This window comes from Mesocricetus auratus, unplaced genomic scaffold (assembly GCF_017639785.1).
Source record: "Mesocricetus auratus isolate SY011 unplaced genomic scaffold, BCM_Maur_2.0 Super-Scaffold_4256, whole genome shotgun sequence".
Classification (NCBI taxonomy): Eukaryota; Metazoa; Chordata; class Mammalia; order Rodentia; family Cricetidae; genus Mesocricetus; species Mesocricetus auratus.
The window spans coordinates 118,043,776-118,065,023 of record NW_024429182.1 but is presented as its reverse complement, the minus strand read 5'-3'; the positions used below and the strand labels follow the sequence as shown (position 1 = coordinate 118,065,023).

The window sequence follows — 21,248 nt, the reverse complement described above, 5'->3', positions numbered from 1 at the left end:
AAGTAGCCATAAGCGTGGCACACAGATATCTCTGCTATCCTGCCTTCAAATACTTGGGTAGATTCCCAGGAGGGGAAATGCTGGGTCATGTGTTTGGGCAGCTCTTCCACAGCAGCTGCGTCATCTTGTATTGCCTACAACTGTTCAAGAATTTCAGTTTTACTTTGAGGACGGGTCTCATCGTGTGACCCGGGTTGACTTGGAACTTGTGGAGATCCTCTTGCCTCAGCCTCGATTCTGGACAGTTGAGCTTACAGGTTGCCTCTAGAGAGCGCTGCCCTGCTGCTGTTAATTGTCTTTGTCTGTTTTGTATTGCATAACAGCACCCGAGGCTGGTGCTTGATTCAGATGTCTGTAAAGGCTTGGTCTACAGGGCTCTGCTGAAGCCTGTGGTGGGTGTTGTGACGGTGGCTCACGAGGCAGGACAGGAAGCGGGAGAGGCTTACACGTTAAGCCTGCTCGCACACTGCCAGATACAGTTCAACTTCCTAGAGACTGTTACTCCATTTGTGAAGATGGTATGTGTATCAAAACCCTCACATTCTTCCCATCTCTTCATGACTCAACCAAACGTGGAACTGAGCCCCTAGACCAGGAATCTTTGGGAAATACTAAGTTATACCTACCATGTTGTAGCCCACGTTGTGGGGACTTTTGTCAGGTCCAGCCAGCTTGTCCAGTCCGTTCCCGAGAGGGGGAGTATGGGTAAGAAATGGCAAGTAGAAGAAGATAACTAAAGAAAAGACAGACAAAAGACTTCCTTACCAAGACAAAAAGAACAAGTATTTTCAATACCCAAAACATCAAATAACCACACCCTAAACCAAAATCCTTTTGTTAAGGCAAGACATCCATTAGTTATTCCTTAGGCCAAATATTCTGTTGTTTAGCCTTGAAAGAGCAATAGTGGGTTTGAACTCTGACCTTAAGTCAAGATGAAACTGAGTCAGTTTTATGGGCAACAACGGCAGAACTATATCATGAGTTCTCCATTCAGTGTATGACCAGGCTCAGTGGGGATTAGAAAGAACCAGTAGCAGCTACGTGTCATGATGGGTGAGCAACTGATGGGATGTGTCCCTGGAAGGCTGACAAGTTTGCCCTGAGTGACTCTCCTGTCACCTGACCAACACGGCTGTGGGCTTGGCTTGCCATTTGATGCTGTCAGGTGAAACGGGACATCAGGAAAGCCCCTAGCTGAGGTCAGGGCTTCCTTCTTCAGACCTGTTAATCACCAGTACCTGGGTCCGACGGAACTCACTGTACACCTGGACAAAAGTTCAGCATAACCCGTTAGGGTTCTGGGAGGAGGTTCCCTCTCCGCGGGGGAACCAAAGAGAGCAGATAGAGTGCACAGCATTTATGACCATGCTCATCCTATAGAAAAGGGTAAGTCTGAGGACGGCCTTAGCGAATGAATGAATAAATGAATGAATGAATGAAAAGAGGACAGGAGGTGCATTTACACAGATAGGCTCAAAGGGGAACTGTTAGGCAGACTGTGATAAGGGAAAGGAGCTTTCTAGAAAGTTGAGCAGGTATTGTAGAACCCTGTCCTTTAAGCAAACTAGATGATCTGCACCTGCTTACACTTACGCTTGTTGACTATTGGTAGTCCCTCATGGGGAGAGGTTGAGGAGGGTCTCTGGGCCCTCACCTGAGATTCCAGCTACTCCCCCAGTCATCAGTATGCATTCTGCCTTAATTGGGTGGGGCCTGGGGTCTCAGGCAGTGGTAAAGTATGTGAGCTGGGAAGGATTGAAACTCCAGCAGCGCAGCTATGGGGAAGCCATCATGCACACAAGGTGAAGACTTACTGGTGTGTTTATTTTGGTGTCCTCCCAGGCTCCTGTGAGTAGCCTCACCCATGCTCCATAAGTAAGCCCAATAAATTCATTGGTTCTCCCAAGTTGAACTTCGGTGGAATTGTTCTTTGGCTGGTTGGGGCCTTTTAAAGAGGAAGTAGTAGACATTGTTTTATTTCTCCCAGAGAAGCAGTTCTTGAAATAGGGCAGCAAATACCAAACGCTGAGACATAAGCATCCTGCTGCAAGACTCCCACCTAGAGTGGGTCCTGTAGTCCAGTGTTTCTCAACTTGTGGGTTGCGGGAACGGTGAGGGGGGTATCAAATGACCCTTTCACAGGGGTCACAGATATCTGGCATATCAGTTATTTACATGACAATTCATAGCAGTAACAGAATTACAGTTATGAAGTAGCAACAAAAATAACTTTATGGTTAGGGGAGGGGGTCACCATACATGAGGAAGTGTATTAAAGGGTCACAGCTTTAGGGAGGTTGTGAACCACTAGAGTCTAGTCACTGGTCCTGGCCCTGGGGAAATGGTTGACATCTCTGGAGGAGGCATGTGATCTGGGAAGAATCACCACCATCACGCCAAGCCCCAGAGCTCGGGTTTAAACGAGAAGAGGCAACAACGGCAGAGCTATATCAGAGGGTACAAAAGAGACTGGAAGGGGCCATGGGACAGATGAAAGAACATTACATGGGAGATTTGTGTAATAAGATTGGTCTTGAACTTGCTCTGAAACTAAGGATGACTGAATTCTTGATCTTCCTACCCCAATCTGCCAAGTGTTGGGATTACATGGTATACCACCACACCTGGCTAATGCTGAACATCAAACCCAGGACTTCTTGCATGCTAAGCAAACACTCTACCATGCTGAGCTACACTCCCCAACTCCAACATTTTATTTTTGAAGCCTGGTAAAGTCAGACATCTGGTTTGGCAAAGAAACCACAGATCTGGGCAAGTTCCTTTCCAAACCACAAATCTTTATGACGTCACAGCAGGCTGAGGACTGTAATTCTATTTAGACCTAGGCAGGGAGGCAGGCCTGGCTCTCCCCTTGTTGGACTCTCACTCTCTCCTCTCACTCTCTCTTACACAGTGTAAGAGTGCTGTTTTCAGTCTGGGTCTGATCCAGGTGTACCTCGTTTGTTTATCGAAAGAATACTGAACATTCCCTGGATGATAGGTGTAAGCAAAGAGCACAATAAAGAAACCACTGAAGCGATGGCTCCACGATGAAGGGGAGGATTTTTATTGTAGCTATGAGAGAACAGCCAGAAGCATCCAGAAACGTCCAGAGCCGAGAAGACAAGAAGCAGATTGACCACGGCAGAGAAAATGGGAGGAGAGAATAGCGAGGGCATTGGGGTTGAGGGTTATTGCTGGTTTTAAAGAGAGGGAGGGGAGTGAGCTGGGACAGCCTGGGACCTAGCATAGTGGAGGAGTTGGGAGGTGAGAAGGATCAGAAGGCTAGCATGGACTTTAGAATGCTGAAATGCATAGCAGGTTTATGTAAATAGGTACCAAAGGAGTCTGGATATGTAACCACGGTAATGGGCTGTAAGCACAGGTGTAGTCTGGCAGGCAGAAACAGGGATGCCGTGTGTGAATACTGATCATACACCAGTAATCCTGTATATAATCCAGTTTGAGCTGAGCCTAGGTTGTCATTTTGGATAAAGTCAGTGAACCTGCCCTTTTGGGGGGTTCTTGGGATTTTTCCCTTAGAACTTAATAATAGGTACCACTCTAAGAATTCTAAGTTCCAGCCCAGGAATCTATAGCCCCTTAGGAAGGACAGCCTGGCTTGAGGCTCTCTCAAGGTCTGCTGCTCTCTGTCAAACTATTCCAGGTAGACACCCGGCCCATGGAGGCACTTGCTGAACTGGTAGAAGGCACCAACAGACGTCCCCCCTCCCCCAAAGCCTCCTTTGTCTTCACTGGGACAGAAGCCAGGGACCTGCCCCCTCCTGCCCTTCCCAGTTAATAGCCCCAGTGTCTTAAGAGCAGCTTGTTCTGCCCTCAGAAGACCTCACAGAATCTCATTCTGACAGCAGATCCCAGAAGTTGTGGGACATTCCCCAGGCTCCAATCCCGGAGATGTTTATTCTCTGGGTGGAGGGTGAAAAAGCAAAGAAAGATGTTGCAATCCACTCCATCCACGTCAGACACATCATCTGAGAGGGGAGGGCACGACCCGAGTTGGGGACGCCCTGAGGCAGCCAGCCCTGACCCAGCCTGCCAGCCCCCCTTACCTGCCAGCCTCGAGGCGATGGAGCAGCCCAGCACACATGGCCTGGCCCCCCTTCCCAACTTCCTTTGATAACAAATCAGAAACTGAAACTAAAACAGGCTCAAGTTAGAGATGAGTCACTTCGCAAAGTGACTGCAGTAGCTGAGAAGTGACAGCTGAGAGGCAGAAGAGAACCCAGGGCTTTGAAGCAGACAGGTGAGCAGGAACCACACAGCAACGCAGCCTGCGAGGCAGAGGGAGGGGGCTTCTTATTGGTGGGACAGCCAGACAGGACCAGCAGGCTCTGGGACCTAAGCACAGAGAAGCTGAAGGGTGGCAAGGGGCCGGCTCCCCCTGTTGCCAGGTGGCATTGGAGGCAAAGGGTAGGGCTGAGGGTGTAGCCTGGCAGGGTGGTAGCCCAGATGCCTGGAGGCTTGTTGGTTCTTGAATGACACCCTGGTTCCTCCCCCTCCTCCAGGGCTTTCTGAGGGTCACCAAGGAGCATGGCAGGCAGCCCAGAGGTGGTGGCCATGGACTGCGAGATGGTGGGGCTGGGGCCTCTAAGGGCGAGTGGCCTTGCGCGCTGCAGCATTGTGAACTTCAGTGGCACCGTCCTATATGACAAGTACATCCGGCCTGAGGGAGAGATCACGGATTACAGAACCCGAGTCAGCGGGATCACGCCTCAGCACATGGTGAGGGCTACACCGTTTGGTGAAGCCAGACTAGAGGTAAGTGGAGGACCGGGAGTCAAGCCCACAGGGGTTGCAGGGATCCTGCCCTTCCTCCTCTGCTCCCCCCTAGGGTCTGTGGTCTGTGACTCTACCATGAGAAATTCCTCACATTGCTGAGAGAACAAATCTGGGCCTTGTTGTCACAGCCCCCAACAGATAGTTTCCCCGCCAACAGAGACCCTTAGGCTCGTATCTGGGATGTCTTCTGGAGCGTCTATCCGGTCCAACTTTCAGGTCTGGGGATGGGGAGACTGAATTTCACCTGTGTCCCTTCCTTTTATACCACACTGCCTCTGGGACATGAGGCTCTAAGGCTAAGCTGGTTCTGCCTCAGAGGCCGGAGACTCCAGGACTGAAGGAAATCTTGTTCCCTGCCAAGTGCTCTGGGCCACAGCAGGCTCCCTGCTCCGTTTAAAGCCCAAGGTTGAGCCCTTTAGCATCTGGCCATGTCTTTTATGTATAACTTTCTGTTTCTTTGTATGACTGAAGGGAAAGGGAAACTCAATTTTCCCCAAGAATCGTCACCTCTGGGCAGGTTCAGCAGAATTGTGGTTGGTCTTTACAGACATGCCCAGTGTGTGCCAGGGCACTGAAGGTTGGACATCAAAATCCCAATAGTGCTACTATTTATTAGGTAGTAGGGGTACTCTCTGTCTCTCTCTGTCACTCTGTCTCTCTCTGTCCCCTCCTCATCGCTCCTCCCCCTCCTGCTTTCCTCCTCCTCTTCCTCCCTCCTCCTCCTCCTCTCCCTCTCTTCTCTCTTTCCCCCTCCTTCCTTCCTTGCCCCACCCCCCAGGCTCATTCACCCTTCCTGAGTTCCTTTCCACCTCAACCCAGCCCAAGAGGTGCTCAGGTGCTGTCTCACTGGGAAGCTGACACTCGAGTCCCAGCTCCCTGCTGCTCAGGAACCGGCTCCAACCTAACACTCCATCTGTATCTACCAAGGACGTGCTGTCTAGAATCTGGAAGGTGCCAAGGGAATGTCTGTGGGATACAAGCAGAACTGATTTTCAGCAATGAAGTTGCCTCTGTATTCCAGTTGCCTCCACCCCTTTGTGAGTTGCAGTGGTACACACACAGGCAGCGTGGGGAAGAGGCGAGCCGTCCTGGGATCCATTCTCGCCTCTGCCACCTGCCTGCTCTGTGTCCTCGGGCTTGCTTGATGTTCGCCCTATTGCACCCTTTCTTCATTCCACAGTAGTAGCGAGAATGAGGTAGCCGGGCTCGTTACTCCCACTTCTCAGATGAGAGAGCAAGGGGCAAGGTCTGTGGCATAGGGGGAGGTGGAGCTGAGCTCATTCTGACTCAGGGCTGGAGCTGTAGTGTCCTCTTCCACCACTCAGCATCAGTGTCCAGTGTAAGTAAGGGACAACGCCCAGTGCACACTCTCCCTCCCTCCCTCCCTCCCTCCCTCCATCCACCCATCCATCCATCCACCCACCCATCCATCCACCCACCCATCCATCCAGGCTCCTTCAGCTCTTGACTGAAGCTAACCCTAGCCCAGCCTCCTAGAACAGGAGCCGAGTACCATCTCACGTCTCTCACCCCACTCCATCCCTTCCCAGTGGAGTGGTCCTGCCAGACACTGACCCCTGCCCCACCCAAGGCCTTTAGGAGGCTGCCTACATACTAGGTGCCCAAGCACCTAGCCATCCTTGGCCTTCAGGAGCACGGGATCAACCAAGATCCCTGAAGCAGCCCTGCCATGACCTCTGTGGCTTTCGAGTACTGAGGCATGAAGAAGGCACACATACAGAAAACGTGGGATGGGCAGGCCCTGGACTCTGATGGAGTTGCATCCTCAGCTCAGAAACCAAGGAGGCAGGTTAGCTAGTCTCAGTAGGGGAATCCGTCGGTCTCAGGCTATAGTCATCCAGTGGAGGAAGCCACAGCCGATCATATCTGTACATTTCTGTGCTTTTTAGCTAATGGTTAACCACGCATCAACATAACATCTGTTGGACCAGGGGAGGCCTTGCCATTCTCCCCAGCCAGACCTCGGGAAAGCCTCTCTGTCTGCATGAGTCTGAAGTGTCTGTATCCTTGACATGTCCGTTCTCATGTCATGAACTCTGTAAGGGAGGGCACGGTGAAACCACCAAACTGAACTGCTCTGTGGGTGAAAAATAAAATTTATTCAAACTGCCATGGCTATCTATGGTGCAGGCAGAAAGAAACTTGGCAGGGTGTCTTTGGGATGCACCACAGGGACATAGAGATGAGTGGAGCTTGGGGATCAGCATGTAATTACAGGTGTCTGTCATGACAATAGAGAGCTATAGGTCCCCTTTGCCAGAGGCGGGGGGGGGGGAATGGAAGTGGCTCCTTTTGGCCACAGAAACCCTTTTTACAGTTTCCTGAGGAATGCTGTGTGGAGTGTCCATCTATCCACCTATAATCCTTTTGTTTTCCTCTAATTAGAGCTCTTACTGTCATCTTGGACCTAGTCAGTGGGGGAAATCTGAGTGTTCCTTTTGGAACCCGACAGATATTTGTTTTTGTGTTGCAGGGATTCAACCAGGTCCTTATACATGCTAGGATTAGTGTTATACCAACTGAGCTACACCCTCAGCCTTTTCAGCTTATTTATTTATTCATTCATTCATTGATTCAAGACAGGGTTTCTCTGTGTAACAGTCCTAGCTGTCCTGGAACTTGCTTTGTAGACCAGGCTGACCTTGAACTCACAGAGATCCACCTGTCTCTGCCTCCCGAGTTGTTGGAATTAAAGGCGTGCACCACCACCACTGGGCTCTGGTTTTCCTTATACTTAAGATACAATCTCACTAAGTTTCCCAGGCTGGCCTTGAACTCACTCTAACCAGACAGGCTTTGAACTTTTGGTCCTGCTTCAGCTTCCTGAGTATTGGGGGGGGGTCTAACAGAAATGCACTTCCAAACCCATTCTCCATAATTTTGTGTGTGCAGTCTGTGTGTGCTTGTTTGTGTGTGCACATGTGAGTGTACAGGTGTGCATGTGTGTGGAGGTCAATCATTGTAAGGTGTGTGTCGATTTCTTCCCACCTTATTTTTGAGACTGGGTCTTATTGAACTCGAAGCACATCCTTTTGGAAAGGATGGCTGGCCAGCCAATGCATTTCAGGGATCCATTTGTCTCCACCTGGCCCCCAGCACGAGGTTTATAGATCTGTGTCTATGCATCCAGTTTTTACGTGGGTGCTGGGGATCTGTTTTTTGTTTGTTTGTTTGTTTGTTTTGTTTTTTCTTTTTTAGTTTTTACAAGACAGGGTTTCCCCGTGGCTTTGGAGACTGTCCTGGAGCTCACTCCGGAGACCAGGCTGGCCTCGAACGCGCGGAGATCCGCCTGCCTCTGCCTCCCAGGAGCTGGGATTAAAGGCTTGCGCCACCAACGCCCGGCGGTGCTGGGGATCTGAACTCAGGTCCTTATGCTTGTGTATTGGGCCCTTTACTGACTGAGCCGTTTTCCCAATCCCATCTATAATGTTCTGATCCTAAAGACAGATAACATTCATGGGCCCCATGCACTGGAGACCCCCAGATGCGAGAGGCTGCTCGCCCTTCCTCAGACCCACAGGCAGTGGCGCCTTCCAGCGGCATTGGGGGCTTGCCAGAACTGGGTTCTGGGAGGGCTTTCTGTTGAAAGCTCTTCAACCCCAGGTTTCTGGGAGGGACAGTGAGTAGGCCCAACTGACAGCATGCAGTAAGCCAGCCTGTGGTGGCCAGGGGTGCTGTGGGATATCGAAGAGAGGTTACTCGTAGCTGATATCTTGCCTTTGTCAGTTACTGCACAGGCAGAGAGAGGCAGTCAAGGAGTGGTGTCAGCTGGAACCTGGCCCGTGGCTTTGCTGGGGTCACGGTGTGCTGCTGGGGCTCGGCCACCTGGCAGGTCCCTTGCAGAGCTCAGCCAGGTGGGAGAGGCAACTTCACTCTTCTGTTAATCCAGGACAGCAGGGTGAGCCGGGGGCAGAGTGACCTGTGAGCCTGGCAAGAGACAAGAGGAAAGCGGGGAGACTGGGGCCATTTTTGATGATGACGACAGGAAGGCACTTGGTACTCTGGGAGGACAAGAGATCTCTCCAGTCCCCTACTTACAGGCATCTCTGCTGGGAGCCAGCAGTGAATGGACAATACAGGAAGCGGGGGGAGGCTGAGTGTGGAAGAGAGACAAATCAACAGGCCCCAGAAGCCTCCACGGTCCAGGCAGACAAACTGATCAGTGAAGTGGAACCCGGGGAAGGGTTGCCAAGCGCCCCCTCCAGGCACTTGGATCTTGTCTGTCTGTAGTGGGTCCCAGGGCTCGGAATCAGATTCATTTGGGAAATGCTGGGACATAGGACCAAGGAGCCATGGGGACGGGGTCAGCAGCACCTGGCCTTCTGACTCAGGACATGGGCCTCCTTCTGCACCCGGGTACCAGTTAGCCGGGCACCTCAAGTTTCTTGGCTGAGTGACAGCACTAGCCCAGAGATGCCCTTTGATGTCCCCAGGAGAAAGAAGCAGGTGGTAGAGCAGGGTTAGCCAAGCAGTAGGCTCTTTCCTACAATGCAGGTTAAGGTGCTGGCTGTATCCAGAGAAAGCTGAAGGCAGGCAGAGCTGCCCTGAAGTCCCAGCCAGGGACTGTTTTGTTTCCAGATGCCTCTTTCCAGCCAAGTTAAAGAATGTGGGTGTGCTGTGTGCCAGGGTGTGGGAGAGAGGCCAAGGGGAGGCTGAGAAGTCCATGCAGGACATGAGGCTGAGCACTCCAAGGGCTGCCCATCCTTCCACAGGGCTGCTAGATGCCTGGATCAAAAGCTTGCTCATCCAGCTGTATACAAGCAGGTGCTCTGAAGCCAGGCTCTGCCTCTACCCCACTGTGTGGGGATCCCAGTATACTAAGGGTGCTTAACAAAACACCCCCAAGATGGCCCAAACACTGGTAGCATTTGTCGCACTTGTGGGTCTGGTCTGACGTGACTAGGTAGTAAGGGCGTGTGGCAGGGCCAGCAAGCAGGAGTTAGGTGTAAGTTTACATGCCTGCTGTACTAGCATCGTACTCTGTCTGGGAGACAACAGCTGGGTCCTGCCCAGCTTATTCATCCATGCTTAAAGAATGTGGATTAAGAAATGTCAGGTAGGGGGCCGGGCGTTGGCGGCGCACGCCTTTAATCCCAGCACTCGGGAGACAGAGGCAGGCAGATCTCTGTGAGTTCGAGACCAGCCTGGTCTACAAGCACTAGTTCCAGAATAGCCTCCAAAGACACAGAGAAGCGCTGTCTCAAATAACAACAACAAAAAGAAAAGAAAAAGAAATGTCATGTAGGAAAATTAAAGATACTAAAGAAAAGACAGACACAAGATAGAGTCCACCTGGTGAGTAGCAGGAAATAACTACCCCAAGTTTATTCTTTTATGCCCCAATCAAAAGAGGGGGAGGCAAAAGACTTCCTTACCAGACAAAAAGAACAAGCAAATGTAATTACTTTCTCAATAACCAAAACATCAAGTAACCATACCCTAAACCAAATATCCTGTTGTCAAGGTAAGACGTCCATTAGTTACTCCTTAGGCCAAATATCCTGTTGTTTAGCCTTGAAAGAGCAATGATGGGTTTGAACTCTCTGACCTTAAGTTAAGATGAAGTGGACATACTAGATTTTCCCAATTTATCTCTATGTCTGACCCTGGGTTTCCCCTCCAGGGGATTCCATTCCTCCTCCTTTGTTTGCTTAGGGTCCCATGTACCTCAGACTGACTTTGATGGAGCTGTGAACTGATCCTCTTGCCTCCTGCCCCCAAATTCTGGGATTACAGGGATGTACCACCACATCCTTTATATGGGATAGAACCCAAGTCCTCCCCTGCTAGGCAATCACTTTACCAGTTCACCCACACCCTAATTATCTTTCTTTTTATTTATTTATTATTTTTTTTTTGGTTTTTCGAGACAGGGTTTCTCTGTGGCTTTGGAGGCTGTCCTGGAACTCGCTTGGTAGTCCAGGCTGGTCTCGAACTCACAGAGATCCGTCTGCCTCTGCCTCCCGAGTGCTGGGATTAAAGGCGTGCGCCACCAACGCTCGGCCCTAATTATTTTTCTTAAGGTGTTAAGGGAAGCCTTTTTCTTTGAGAGAAGCCTTCCCACCAGCCTGGTTCCAGAGCCGCATCAGTCCCAAATAAACACACAGGAGGCTATATTAATTATGAAGCTGTTGGCCTTGCTTGTTTCTTACTGGCTAGCTCTGACTTAAGTAATTACCCCATAATTGTTAATCTAAGTATGTCTCTTACTGGAGAAGTTTCCGGGCTTCCTACCGCATGGCGTTACATCTCGACCCTCTGTTTCTCCTTCCCAGAGTCCTTCTGGACTCCTAGTCCCACCTATCTTGATTCCCTATTGGCCAGCAGTGCTTTATTGACAAATGCACAGGACTTCCCCCCCAACATTAAAGGACCATGAAGGAATGAGCAAACATTTAAAACGATCAGGGACACTCAGGGAAAATGATTTCACTCCTCTGTGTTCCATTGTAGAATTCTGTTAAGCCCGGGCCTCCCTCTTAACCAGGTTAGGTTTTTACAGCTGCTGAACAGAGCCAGCAATTAAAAGCTTTAAGACAACATGAATCCGTTGTCTTAAAGATCCTCGTTTCAGAAGTCCAACCTGGGCCTTATGGCACTGAAGTTAAGGAGTCTGCAAGGCTGGCTTCTCAGGCTCCTTTGCCAGCTTCTGGAGGTGGCTTGAACACCTTGGCCTTGGTCCTTCCTCCCTATTCAAAACCATCAAGAGCCCACAAATTCCCCTCATAAAAAACCCCTGGCCTTCAAAGATAAGGATCCTTGATGTTGGGGACCATTCTGGAACGCTCATTCTCTCTGTCCAGTGTTAAGGACGGGATCTAATAACCGTCCCACTGAGTCACACTTCCAACCAAAAGCTGTCCTATTGTAAGATCTTTCTCTGGCTAACCATTTAAGTTCCACATGCGCTTAGGGGCCCCCTCTCCAGTATGTGGTCACATATCCCCTCAGAGGGGTGCAGACACCTCTGGGAGGTCATTCCTTGCCCTGACACAGCAGAACAGCTGAGATTAAAGGATATAGTCTATGTGCTGTGTGCCCGTCCTTCCCTTGAGCCACGGGAGCAGTTCAGGCTTGGACTCCTCGCCCAGACTTGGACCGCCTTGAGAAGGGCTCTGGACCTCGCTTCCCTCCAGTGAGGGAAGGTGACTGGTCCAAGGTCACATAGAAACTCCAGGAGTGCCTACTCCCCCACCTAGCCCGATGACTCTGGGGAAGGGAGGGCACCCCACCTGGAGCACCCAGTGTGGCCATGTGTGGGGTCACCTGTCTTCCTGGACAGATCCTGCAGCTTCTGAAAGGCAAGCTGGTGGTGGGCCATGACCTGAGGCATGACTTCAACGCATTGAAGGAGGACATGAGCAACTACGCCATCTACGACACATCCACGGACGGGCTGCTGTGGCGTGAGGCCAAGGTCAACCAACACAAGCGTGTGTCCCTGCGCCTGCTGAGTGAGCGCCTGCTTCACAAGAGCATCCAGGTGAGGAGCCTCCCCTCCTCCATTACCCTTCGGTCTCCCTTCTTCCTCCTCCCCCTAAAATGAGGAGTAACCTGCTCTTCTCTTCCCCCTTCCTCTCTTCCTCCAAGCCAGGAGTCCCGCCCCTCCCCCACTTTCTCCCTTAGTCTTCTCTCTCCTTAAAGGTGAGGCTCCTCTTCCCCTTCTAATCTCCCCTCCTCCCAAAGCAGGTTAGTACCACCTTGTTACAATAAAGTGCGTGCGCGCGGGACCTTGGCGGGGGAGGGACAAACACACCATGCAGACAGAGCATAAGTGAGTTTTACTAGAAAAGGGCGTTGGTGGGAGAAAAGAGGCAAAGAGACTCTGAGACAGGACAGAAGAGAAGCGGGGTGGAGGTGGTGGGGTGGGCAGGAAAAGTCCTGTCTGCCCTCCAGAGGATCGGAAAGCGCGGAGGGGAACGGAAGTGGGTAAACTTTTTCTTTTAAACAGCCAGGGAACATACACCTGCCATGTGCAGGTGAGTGCTAGGCGGGGCCAGGTTGCTTGGGTTGCAAACACACCCACCTAAGTTGGCTCCAGGTAAGAGTCTCAAGCAGCCTTCTGGGTCTGGGCCTGATCCTTCAGGGCGGTCCACCGTTACTGCTGGAGCTCTAGCGCTCCCAGGATTCTTCCCTCCACTCTTGAGAGGGAAGGAGGGGCAAAGATCGGCTTCAAACCCATGCACCGGGAGCCTTGTGCCACTGCAGCCCCAGGGGAATGGTGGGAAGCCTGCACCTCCGATGTGCCATAGTGGACCTGAAAGCTGGGGTCCCTGCACACTAGTGCCTGTCATGTATAATCAGTGCTCCAAGATACTACCTCCTCAGTGTGTGGGGGCAGGACTCACTGCTGTCGTTTTACAGAGTGGTGCTCGAGAGAGGAAGATGCCGTTTGACAGAATTCAAGTAGAGGATTTTTTTTTTTAATTAGGGAAAGGGGTCATAAAATGGGGAAAGGGCAGGGGGAAGACCAGCCCTCTGGGTACAGGAGCAGAGAGAGAGAGGACCATTTAAAAAGGGAACATAGTGAACATGCACAGGTGGTGCTCTTAGTGGCTGCTGCTGAGGGGGTGTCCTGTTAGAACCCCAAGGACAGGCCAGTACAGGTTCCTGAATACTGACACCCTCATCCAAGTGAGAAGAACTGTGGGTAGGGGCACATCTTAACACTACACAAGGGCCCTCCTGGTCACAGTTTTGTTTTGTTTTGAGACAAGGTTTCTCTGTGTAGTCCTGGAGCTCACTCTGTAGACCAGGCTGCCTTCAGACTCAGAGATGTGCCTGCCTCGGCCTTGAGAATGCTGAATTAATGGTGTGCACCACCACTACTCAGCTGGAGTTTTTTGTTTTTGTTTTTTTAATTTTTCCATAACATAACATGCTGAGCAAACTCTCTACCATACCCATTGTTCAGAAGTAAAGTGCATCTGAACTTTCAGTAAAGATGTGGTTGGGTAAAGAAATGAAATCCATTTTCAGATATTCAAATGTACCACCTCCTTAAAGAATAAAAATAAGTTCACATTTTGATGCAGGAAAGGGAAGAGGAATTAATGGTGTTTTAAATATTTCTTAATAATTTTTTAATCCACTTAAAAACCATCTAACCCGTGCAGTAGTGGAACATGTCTTTAATCCCAGCACTTGGGAGGCAGAGACAGGCAGATCTCTGTGAATTCAAGGGCAGCCTGGTCTACAGAGCTAGTTCCAGGACAGCCAGGACTGCTACAGAGAATGCTTTCCTAGCATGCATGAAGCCCATGTTCAATCCCCAGCACCACGTAAAGCAAGCATGGCACCTGCCTGCAGTATTAGCATTTGGAAGGTAGAACAGGAAAGCCAGAAGCTTAAGGTCATCCTCAGGTACTTAGTAAGTTAGAGGCTAACTGAAATATAGGAGCAGAGGAGGGCAGTGCCCCGGGGATGGGGAGAGCATCCCAGGCTAGGAGAGCAAATTCCAGGACAGTTTGCAGGGCCACAGTCACAGAAATCCGGAAGGAGAGAAGAGACAGGGTTGGAGAGGGTACGTGAACCAGGGCCTGCAGTGTGCTGTTGACTTGGCTGAGTGAGTGGATAATGAAACCCCATCCCACCCTGCTGGGAATTGTTTTTGGAAGCAGGAGTGGGCCTGAATCTGGCTGGCCTCTGTTAGTCTCCTGACCCATGACAATGGTCTTGGTTTTCTTGTGTACCCTGGAGCACGCTGTGATCCGGTGTGCCTGATGAGTTAGAAACCTGGTATCTGCCCACCTGTCCTTTGCTATCTTCTGTGGCTCTCAGCCCAGGCCTTGTCCTGGGCCTTGAGCCTGGTCTATAGGACCCTTAGGCTCTGTCCCTCAACCGTGGTTATTCCAGGGACTCTGTTCATCCTCTTCACCAGCTCATACCTGCCCAGATGTTCTCAGAACCTGGCCTCTGGCTCCTGCTTGAGGGTAATGACCTTGTTGATCACCTCAATAAGAGCTAACCCAGGGTTGTCACAGTCAGAGGTGCTGATCCTCCTCTCAAGGGCACGGACCTCACATGGAAGGAAAATCCCTGGTGTTCTTAGCCTTTGGGCATGCTGGGAACTGATAATACTTTCATTCCTCGCAAGGCAGGTGAGTCCAGGTTATTTTACAGAAGAGGAAAGAGGCATAAGATTAAAAAAGACTTTCCAGAGGCTGTGAGGTCCTAGGAGGGAACTAGAACCGGACCAAGGCCTGAGCTTTCTACTTCTCCAGACTGACCAGCAGAGGGTGCTCCAGCCACCTGCTGCTTAAGCCTCAGATGGCAAAGCAGTAGAGTTGGGAGATCTGGCCTCAGACCCCTCACATACCCAGGGGAGCGAAACGGCCAGTCTTTGGAGGCATGGAGGACAGTAGCACTTGGGATGTAAGAGACACCACGGCCACCTGCTTATTAATAACACAGAATGGGGTGCTGAATCCTGCCTGAGCTGGGCCTCCCCATATGTGTCTGAAACACACCCAGTCTAGAGAGTAAGAGGAGCCCTTGGAAAGGCAGGCCACCCTAGCAGAGGCACATAAGGGAAACAGACCTGAGCGCCCGCCTGCCATCCACTTGCAGACAAGACTTCGGGCCAGGCGGAGGTGAAAGGTGCTGCAGGGAGCTGGCCTGGCTCTTGGGTACCAGCCGTCATTCCATAGTATTTGTCATGTGGAGCCCGAGTTCCACCTCCAGCGGAACTGGGCATGATCGTATCAGTCTCCAGGAGTTTAGGGAGGTTCCATAGGCCAGGTGATTAGCACAGAGCTAGCAGGTGGCAGTCATTTCTTCCTGGACAGAGTCTAGAGCTCCGTTCGACTCCGTGCTCGCCCCCCTCTTCAAAGAGCTTCTGGTTTATTGGCTCACCCTTGTCTCGTTTCCCGAGTACTGGCAGCCTGGGGTGGGGGGCAGGGATGCAGAGTGCCCACACCAGCATCCTCCCGCCCCACCCCTTCAGGTAGGAAGTGACCAGCATCCTCCCGTCCCACCCCCTCAGGTAAGAAGTGATGGAATGTGCATTTGTTGATGCCCTGTTGCTCTGAGCAGCCTTGCTTTCCTGCCCTTCCCTGGAGTCCCCTGCCTCCCCCTCTTGTGTGCTGCCCTATCTAGCTCCAACCACTTGCTGATGCCCTCTCAAACCTGAGGCCGGGACACTCTTACCTACCGGCCCTCTCCAGTCTTGGGGAGGCCAGGGTGTCTCCAAATGCAGCTCCCTTATCTCCCGCTCTCTCTCTCTGTCTGCAGAACAACTGGCGGGGCCACAGCTCTGTGGAAGATGCCAGGGCCTCAATGGAGCTCTACAAAATCTCTCAGAGACTCAGAGCCAGAGCCCAGCAAGGCCTGTCCCGCCTGGGGGCGTCACACTGAAGGTCATCCTTGTCCAGGGCCTCAATGGAGCTCTACAAAATCTCTCAGAGACTCAGAGCCAGAGCCCAGCAAGGCCTGTCCCGCCTGGGGGCGTCACACTGAAGGTCATCCTTGTCCAGGGCCTCAATGGAGCTCTACAAAATCTCTCAGAGACTCAGAGCCAGAGCCCAGCAAGGCCTGTCCCGCCTGGGGGCGTCACACTGAAGGTCATCCTTATCCAGGGCCCAGAGGCTTCCACTCCTCAAGGACAGTCATTTTCCACAGATGAGACCCATTTCTAGCAACAACAGAAGCAAAAGCAAAGGCAGAACACTCTCCCATGACAGCATTTCTCTCGCTTTTGGAAAAAAAATCTTTAGTAATAAATGACTTTTTTTTTTTTTTTTGTCTAATCAACCACTGGAACTTGCCTCTTGTCTTCCTTGGTGACAGAATGAAGACTGTGCCCAGGAAGTTAGGCAGGTGACTCCTTCACCCTGCTTTCCTCCTTCCCCTTCCCCCCTTTCTCTTTCCCTCCTCCCGCGCTCCCCCCAGATCTGTGTAGGACATTGCAAAGGGAGCACTGGGCATCAGTGAGAGGAGACCTTGCTTTTCCGTTCTTGAGCCGAGGTCCACCTTGCGCTCATGACTGTCCCAGCTTAGCCTCCTGAGTGCTAGCGTTTTAGGTGTGCGGTGCCATAGCTGGCTTAGACACTGGAGACCTCTACTGCTGCCTGCTGTCTGGAGACTGACCCTAGGGTCTTACGTGTGCCAGACAAGGGCTCTACCATTGAGTCATAGCCCCGGCCCTCTTTCTTCCTCACTCACCCCCCAGCCTTTTGCCATTGATTACTGTCATTTTTAATTTTAGACTCTATTATAAAAGTTGCAAGAATAATCACCCGCTAAAATTAATCAGATTCCAAGACTATACAACTCAGTGACCATCTGTACCATCAGAGCAGCCATTTGGAATGAAAGCTGTGGAGTATCACATTAGATTTTTATACCTCCGCAATATATTTCTATTCGCCGTCCACCATCAAAACCAAAATATTCATGACAGAGTTGGAAACGGAAAAACAATTAGCACTTTATTTTTTCCTTCAAGGCATTCTATCGGATCTCCCCTTCTCTTCCCTTTCTGTCACTTTTCTCCCCTCCTGTTTTCCTTTTCTATCCCCCTCCCCTCCCTCCCTCCCTCCCTCCCTCCCTCTCTCCCTCCTTTCCTCCCTCCCTCCCTCCTTCCCTCCCTCCCTCCCTCCTTCCCCCCTCCCTCCTTCCCCCTCCCTCCTTCCCCCTCCCTCCTCCCTCCCTCCTGTCATGGGCATGCATGCCATGGCCCATGAGTGGAAGTCAGAGCACAACCCTTGGGAGTTGGTTCTCTCCTATCACCTGGTCCTGAGGGTCAAGCTCAGGTCATGAAGCTTAGTGACCAGCACCTCTACCTGCTGACTCCTCACTACCCCCAGATCTATTTGGTACATTGCAAAGAGAGCAATGTGCTTTGGAAAGGGTCCTCACAAAGTTGCCCAGGTTGGCCTTGAACCTGCAATCCCCATGCCTCACTCTTGCAACTAGTAGGATTGTAGGCCTATGCCACCGACCATTCTTGGTATCTTGAATCCTGTGCATCCAAGGAAACCACTTTGGAATCTGAGTAACAGGTGTCTTAAGGCCCCTCTGTTCCTGTTGAATTTACACAGAGGGGCATCGTTTCCTAGGTGTCCTGCTTAGGGGTCAACCCACCCCATCTTGAGACTGGTGCTTTGAAGCAGAGGCACAGGAAGGGGAGTGGAGCCATTGCCCTCCCTCTATAAAACGAGAATGTCCAGAGTCTGTGGGAACTAGGTCAGGAAGCCAGCTTTGCCCTTTAGTGGCTGTGTGGCTACCTGACTTTGCCGGGCCACAGTCTCTGTCTGTGAAACAGGAAGTCCTATCGACACATTGTGAATTTACGAGCTGTTACCTCCAGACTGCTCGCTCCATTCCCATCCTCTATGAACAGGCAGAGAGGGTCAGTAACTGTCCTCATTCCTTGGGTTGTTGCCAGAATCTCCATCCCAACTCCCATCTCTCATCCGTCCTTGTGAGTTTTCAGTAAACGAATTTGGATATGAGCCACATGGCACAGTGTAGAAAACAGAATTTATTGCAAAGCAAGCACCATCAAGGGGTAAGGCAGACAATGGCCAAAGAGACCAGTGTCTAGACCTACACACCAGGCAGCCTTCATGTATGTCTGTAACTCCCAGCATTCCTTAGAGACCTTTGTTCTGTTCTATGGTGGTCTATCTCTTTGGACTGGATCTCTCTGACTTCCAGGAGGAAGCTCAGTGGTGTGTCTCAGAATGATATGTTTTTATTCTTTACTAGAAGGCTTCCCTTTTTCATCAACTTTAAGACGCCATAGAACCCATTTCAATTAGTTACTTCAGGCTGTCCAGGGGGGTCACTTTTCTTCCCTCAGCAAGAAAAATGACTCAGGTCCCAGTCTTATGATCATCACTACCCAGCAGTCCCTGTCCTGTTTTCTAGACTGCAGACTATGAGGGAGGGTCCAGCCCTAAGTTCTCCAAGCCTACTAATGTCTAACTACCTAACAGGGGCTTTAACCCAGACCAGCACATTGGGAAGCTGCTGGGGTTGGTCAGTACCTGATGCGTAGTACTGAGTGGGAGCACACTGTATTCAAATCCTGGGGTTCCTCAGAAAGCACCTCCCTGTTTCAAATGGCAGAAGATCAGGGTCCCACACGGAACTTGAAAAACCAGAGACACCTCAACCATACTACAAGAGCCAGGTCCTCATTTAGTGGCTCTGTCATGAGACACCAATAGAGATGAGAATGACAATCTGAGCTTGTCAGAGACCTTCTTATCACACATTCAACTCGCCTCCTGGGCAACTGGACTCTCCTGGGGCTGAGGTGGGGCACCTGCTTTGAGAAGTGCTGCTTGAGCGACAGGTGAGTGCAATATGTAGCCACAGCTGACAGCTGGCCCAGGGAAGGGACGGCTTGGTCACCCACCCAGCCTCTTCTTAGCAGACTGCTCATGCAGAGAGAGGTCTGAGGTCCTACAAGTTGGGTCCTAGGAAACCCTGCTCCACAGATGAGAGGCTCACAGTAAGAGGCCTGAGGATGTAGTTACTTTGTTAAGAGCAACCACGAGGGCCCGGGTTTGATCCCCAGCACAGGCATGGTGCCGCCTGTACACCTGGAATCTCAGCACTGGGGAGGCGGAGGTGGGAAGATCAGAAGTTCAAGGTCATCACTGGCTACACAGCAAATGTGAGACTAGCTTAGCCCGCTTGAGCCCTTGTCTCAATACAACAAAAAACGATACAAAAGGTAAGGTTGGGATCTGAGGGATTTGCGTCTGGTCCTACCTCACCACAAACCTGAGGTGCTTTTACAATGGCAATGCCTGCCATCTGTGCTAATCTGGGAACTTGGGGACTCCCTCTCAGGAGGAGAAAGTGCAGTTCTCATTCTCCGTGTGCTCCCTCATGCCTCACCCCCCCCCGCATGCCCCTTTTCCTTGCCCAAGAGCTTGCTGGCCTGTTTTATATGAACCTCAAAACCCTTGGTTGATTCTACCCTAGCTGACTGCCACTAGCCACTAGGTGGCGGTCATGGAACATCAGCCTGACAGGCTGCTTTGAAGGCACAGAGGTGTGAGACCCTTTCAAAAGCCTGGGTGCTGGTCAGGGGTGGCTAGTCTTAGTCTCAGAAAGGGGCTGAGACATGGCCCAGGCCCAGGGAGGCTCAAGGCTCTCTAACTGCAGCCCACCTTTCTTTCTTGGCTTTCAATTCTTTTGAAAGGCAGGACAAACCTAGATTCTTAACTCTAACTGAACTTCCGGCTTTAGGCTGCATTGCTTGGATGTCCGGGAGCCTAACTGTTACTCAGGGACACAACGCCTATGGGAAGAGCCTGCATCTTGCGAGGCACTGACTCTGTTCCCAGCTGTCCTGGAGGAGGATCCTCAGGTCAAGACCAGGGAAAGAGAAGGATTCAAGGTTATCTACTCTGAGGGTCCAGATGGAAAGCCCCAGGAGCAAGTCCAGCCATGGAGAACTGGGATCACCCTGCTGGAGTGAACAGTAGTTATTTACCCCTGGCAGATCGTGGCTACAAAGGAAGACTGGCCAGTGGGTACAATCTCAGGGCTGCCTCTGGCCTGTAAGGCTCTAGTCTGGCATCTAAGCTGCCTACATCCTGGCTGGCACTGGCCCCCTTTCACCTGGAGCTGTGTATCCTGGGCCTGGCCAGGGAGTGTGTGGGGTTCTGAGGACCTTAAACACGAGGATCCTAGGTTATGTACAACAGGGCTGGACCCTTAAAGCATACACAACTCAGGACCTAGTGACTTGTCCCATCTCTAGGTTTTCTGTCTCATTCTTCTGCTCCAAGTCCTTGACTTTCTAGATTGTGTCTCACGTTTCTTTAATGGTTTTACTCTGACCCCTGGCCAGCCCAACATCCTATACCGCACACCAAGCCCAACCTCTCCACCCTTCTCAGATCTCAGGTATAGTAGGGTTTTTAATAAGTGGGGAGAGTTGGGCTTTTTAGACCTAGCCCAGCCAGGAAAAAGAAGTGTCGTCTGTCTGTCTGTCTATCTATCTATCTATCCGTGGCTACTGGAGGGCTATTTGGCATTGAAGGTGAGTCACCCTTTGCCACCTAATCCTGAAACATAGAGGAAAATTTGGGGAAGTATTAGAAATAACTGTCGAGAAATGGCCCAGCTTGGTTGAGCACACACCTGAGTCACCTCTGACTCAGACTCAGACTGTAGGTCGTCTGCCTCTGGAAAACCTCTGTTTTCTTCACTCCTCCAGCCCAGCAGCTGAGTGAGAAAAACCCACCCACCTCCTCGGTCCATATGAGAGACTGTCAGCATCTTCCTGGGCTCCTGCCCTGAAAAATTCAATGACCTAGGCTTCATAACCCAGCACGTCGGCGCCATCCCGTCTTCTTGGAGGGTACCAGCCAACTCAGCCTGATCCAGCTTCCAGGAGTGGGAACTAGTGCTGCCCAGCTTCCTGCCCAGTGCCCTGTGGGCTGCGCCAGCTTCACGGC

At 51.3% G+C, this 21,248-nt stretch overlaps 1 protein-coding gene and 1 long non-coding RNA gene across 7 annotated transcripts; one reads left to right on the top strand and one right to left on the bottom strand.

Moving 5' to 3' along the window:
• Positions 1 to 268: 268 nt before the first annotated feature.
• Positions 269 to 4,160, bottom strand: LOC121133471. Its single transcript, XR_005870325.1, has 3 exons — positions 4,074 to 4,160; positions 1,818 to 1,948; positions 269 to 733 (listed from the first exon to the last, which is right to left on the bottom strand). It is a non-coding gene; the product is annotated as an uncharacterized LOC121133471 (long non-coding RNA).
• Positions 4,125 to 16,457, top strand: Isg20 (interferon stimulated exonuclease gene 20). Of its 6 annotated transcripts, XM_021231643.2 has the most exons (7): positions 4,125 to 4,267; positions 4,530 to 4,782; positions 12,107 to 12,307; positions 15,770 to 15,808; positions 16,057 to 16,116; positions 16,219 to 16,283; positions 16,386 to 16,457. In XM_021231643.2, exons 2-6 carry the CDS (start codon positions 4,555 to 4,557, stop codon positions 16,279 to 16,281), a joined length of 591 nt encoding a protein of 196 aa, XP_021087302.1. In that variant the 5' UTR covers positions 4,125 to 4,267; positions 4,530 to 4,554; the 3' UTR covers positions 16,282 to 16,283; positions 16,386 to 16,457. The 6 variants fall into 6 exon arrangements, with proteins under 6 accessions (XP_021087302.1, XP_040585987.1, XP_021087300.1 ...); XM_040730053.1 differs by lacking the exon at positions 16,219 to 16,283 and having other exon boundaries at positions 16,057 to 16,181; positions 16,386 to 16,452; XM_021231641.2 differs by having other exon boundaries at positions 16,219 to 16,424.
• The last annotated feature ends 4,791 nt before the right edge of the window (positions 16,458 to 21,248 follow it).

What these genes read in the sequence shown, in the direction of transcription:
- Isg20 (XM_021231643.2), top strand. Translation starts at nt 4,555, where the DNA reads ATGGCAGGCAGCCCAGAGGTGGTGGCCATGGACTGCGAGATGGTGGGG. An exon ending in CTCCCGTCCCACCCCCTCAG is followed by an intron (nt 15,809 to 16,056) that starts GTAAGAAGTGAT and finishes CTCTGTCTGCAG; the next exon opens with AACAACTGGCGGGGCCACAG. An exon ending in CCTCAATGGAGCTCTACAAA is followed by an intron (nt 16,117 to 16,218) that starts ATCTCTCAGAGA and finishes GAGCTCTACAAA; the next exon opens with ATCTCTCAGAGACTCAGAGC.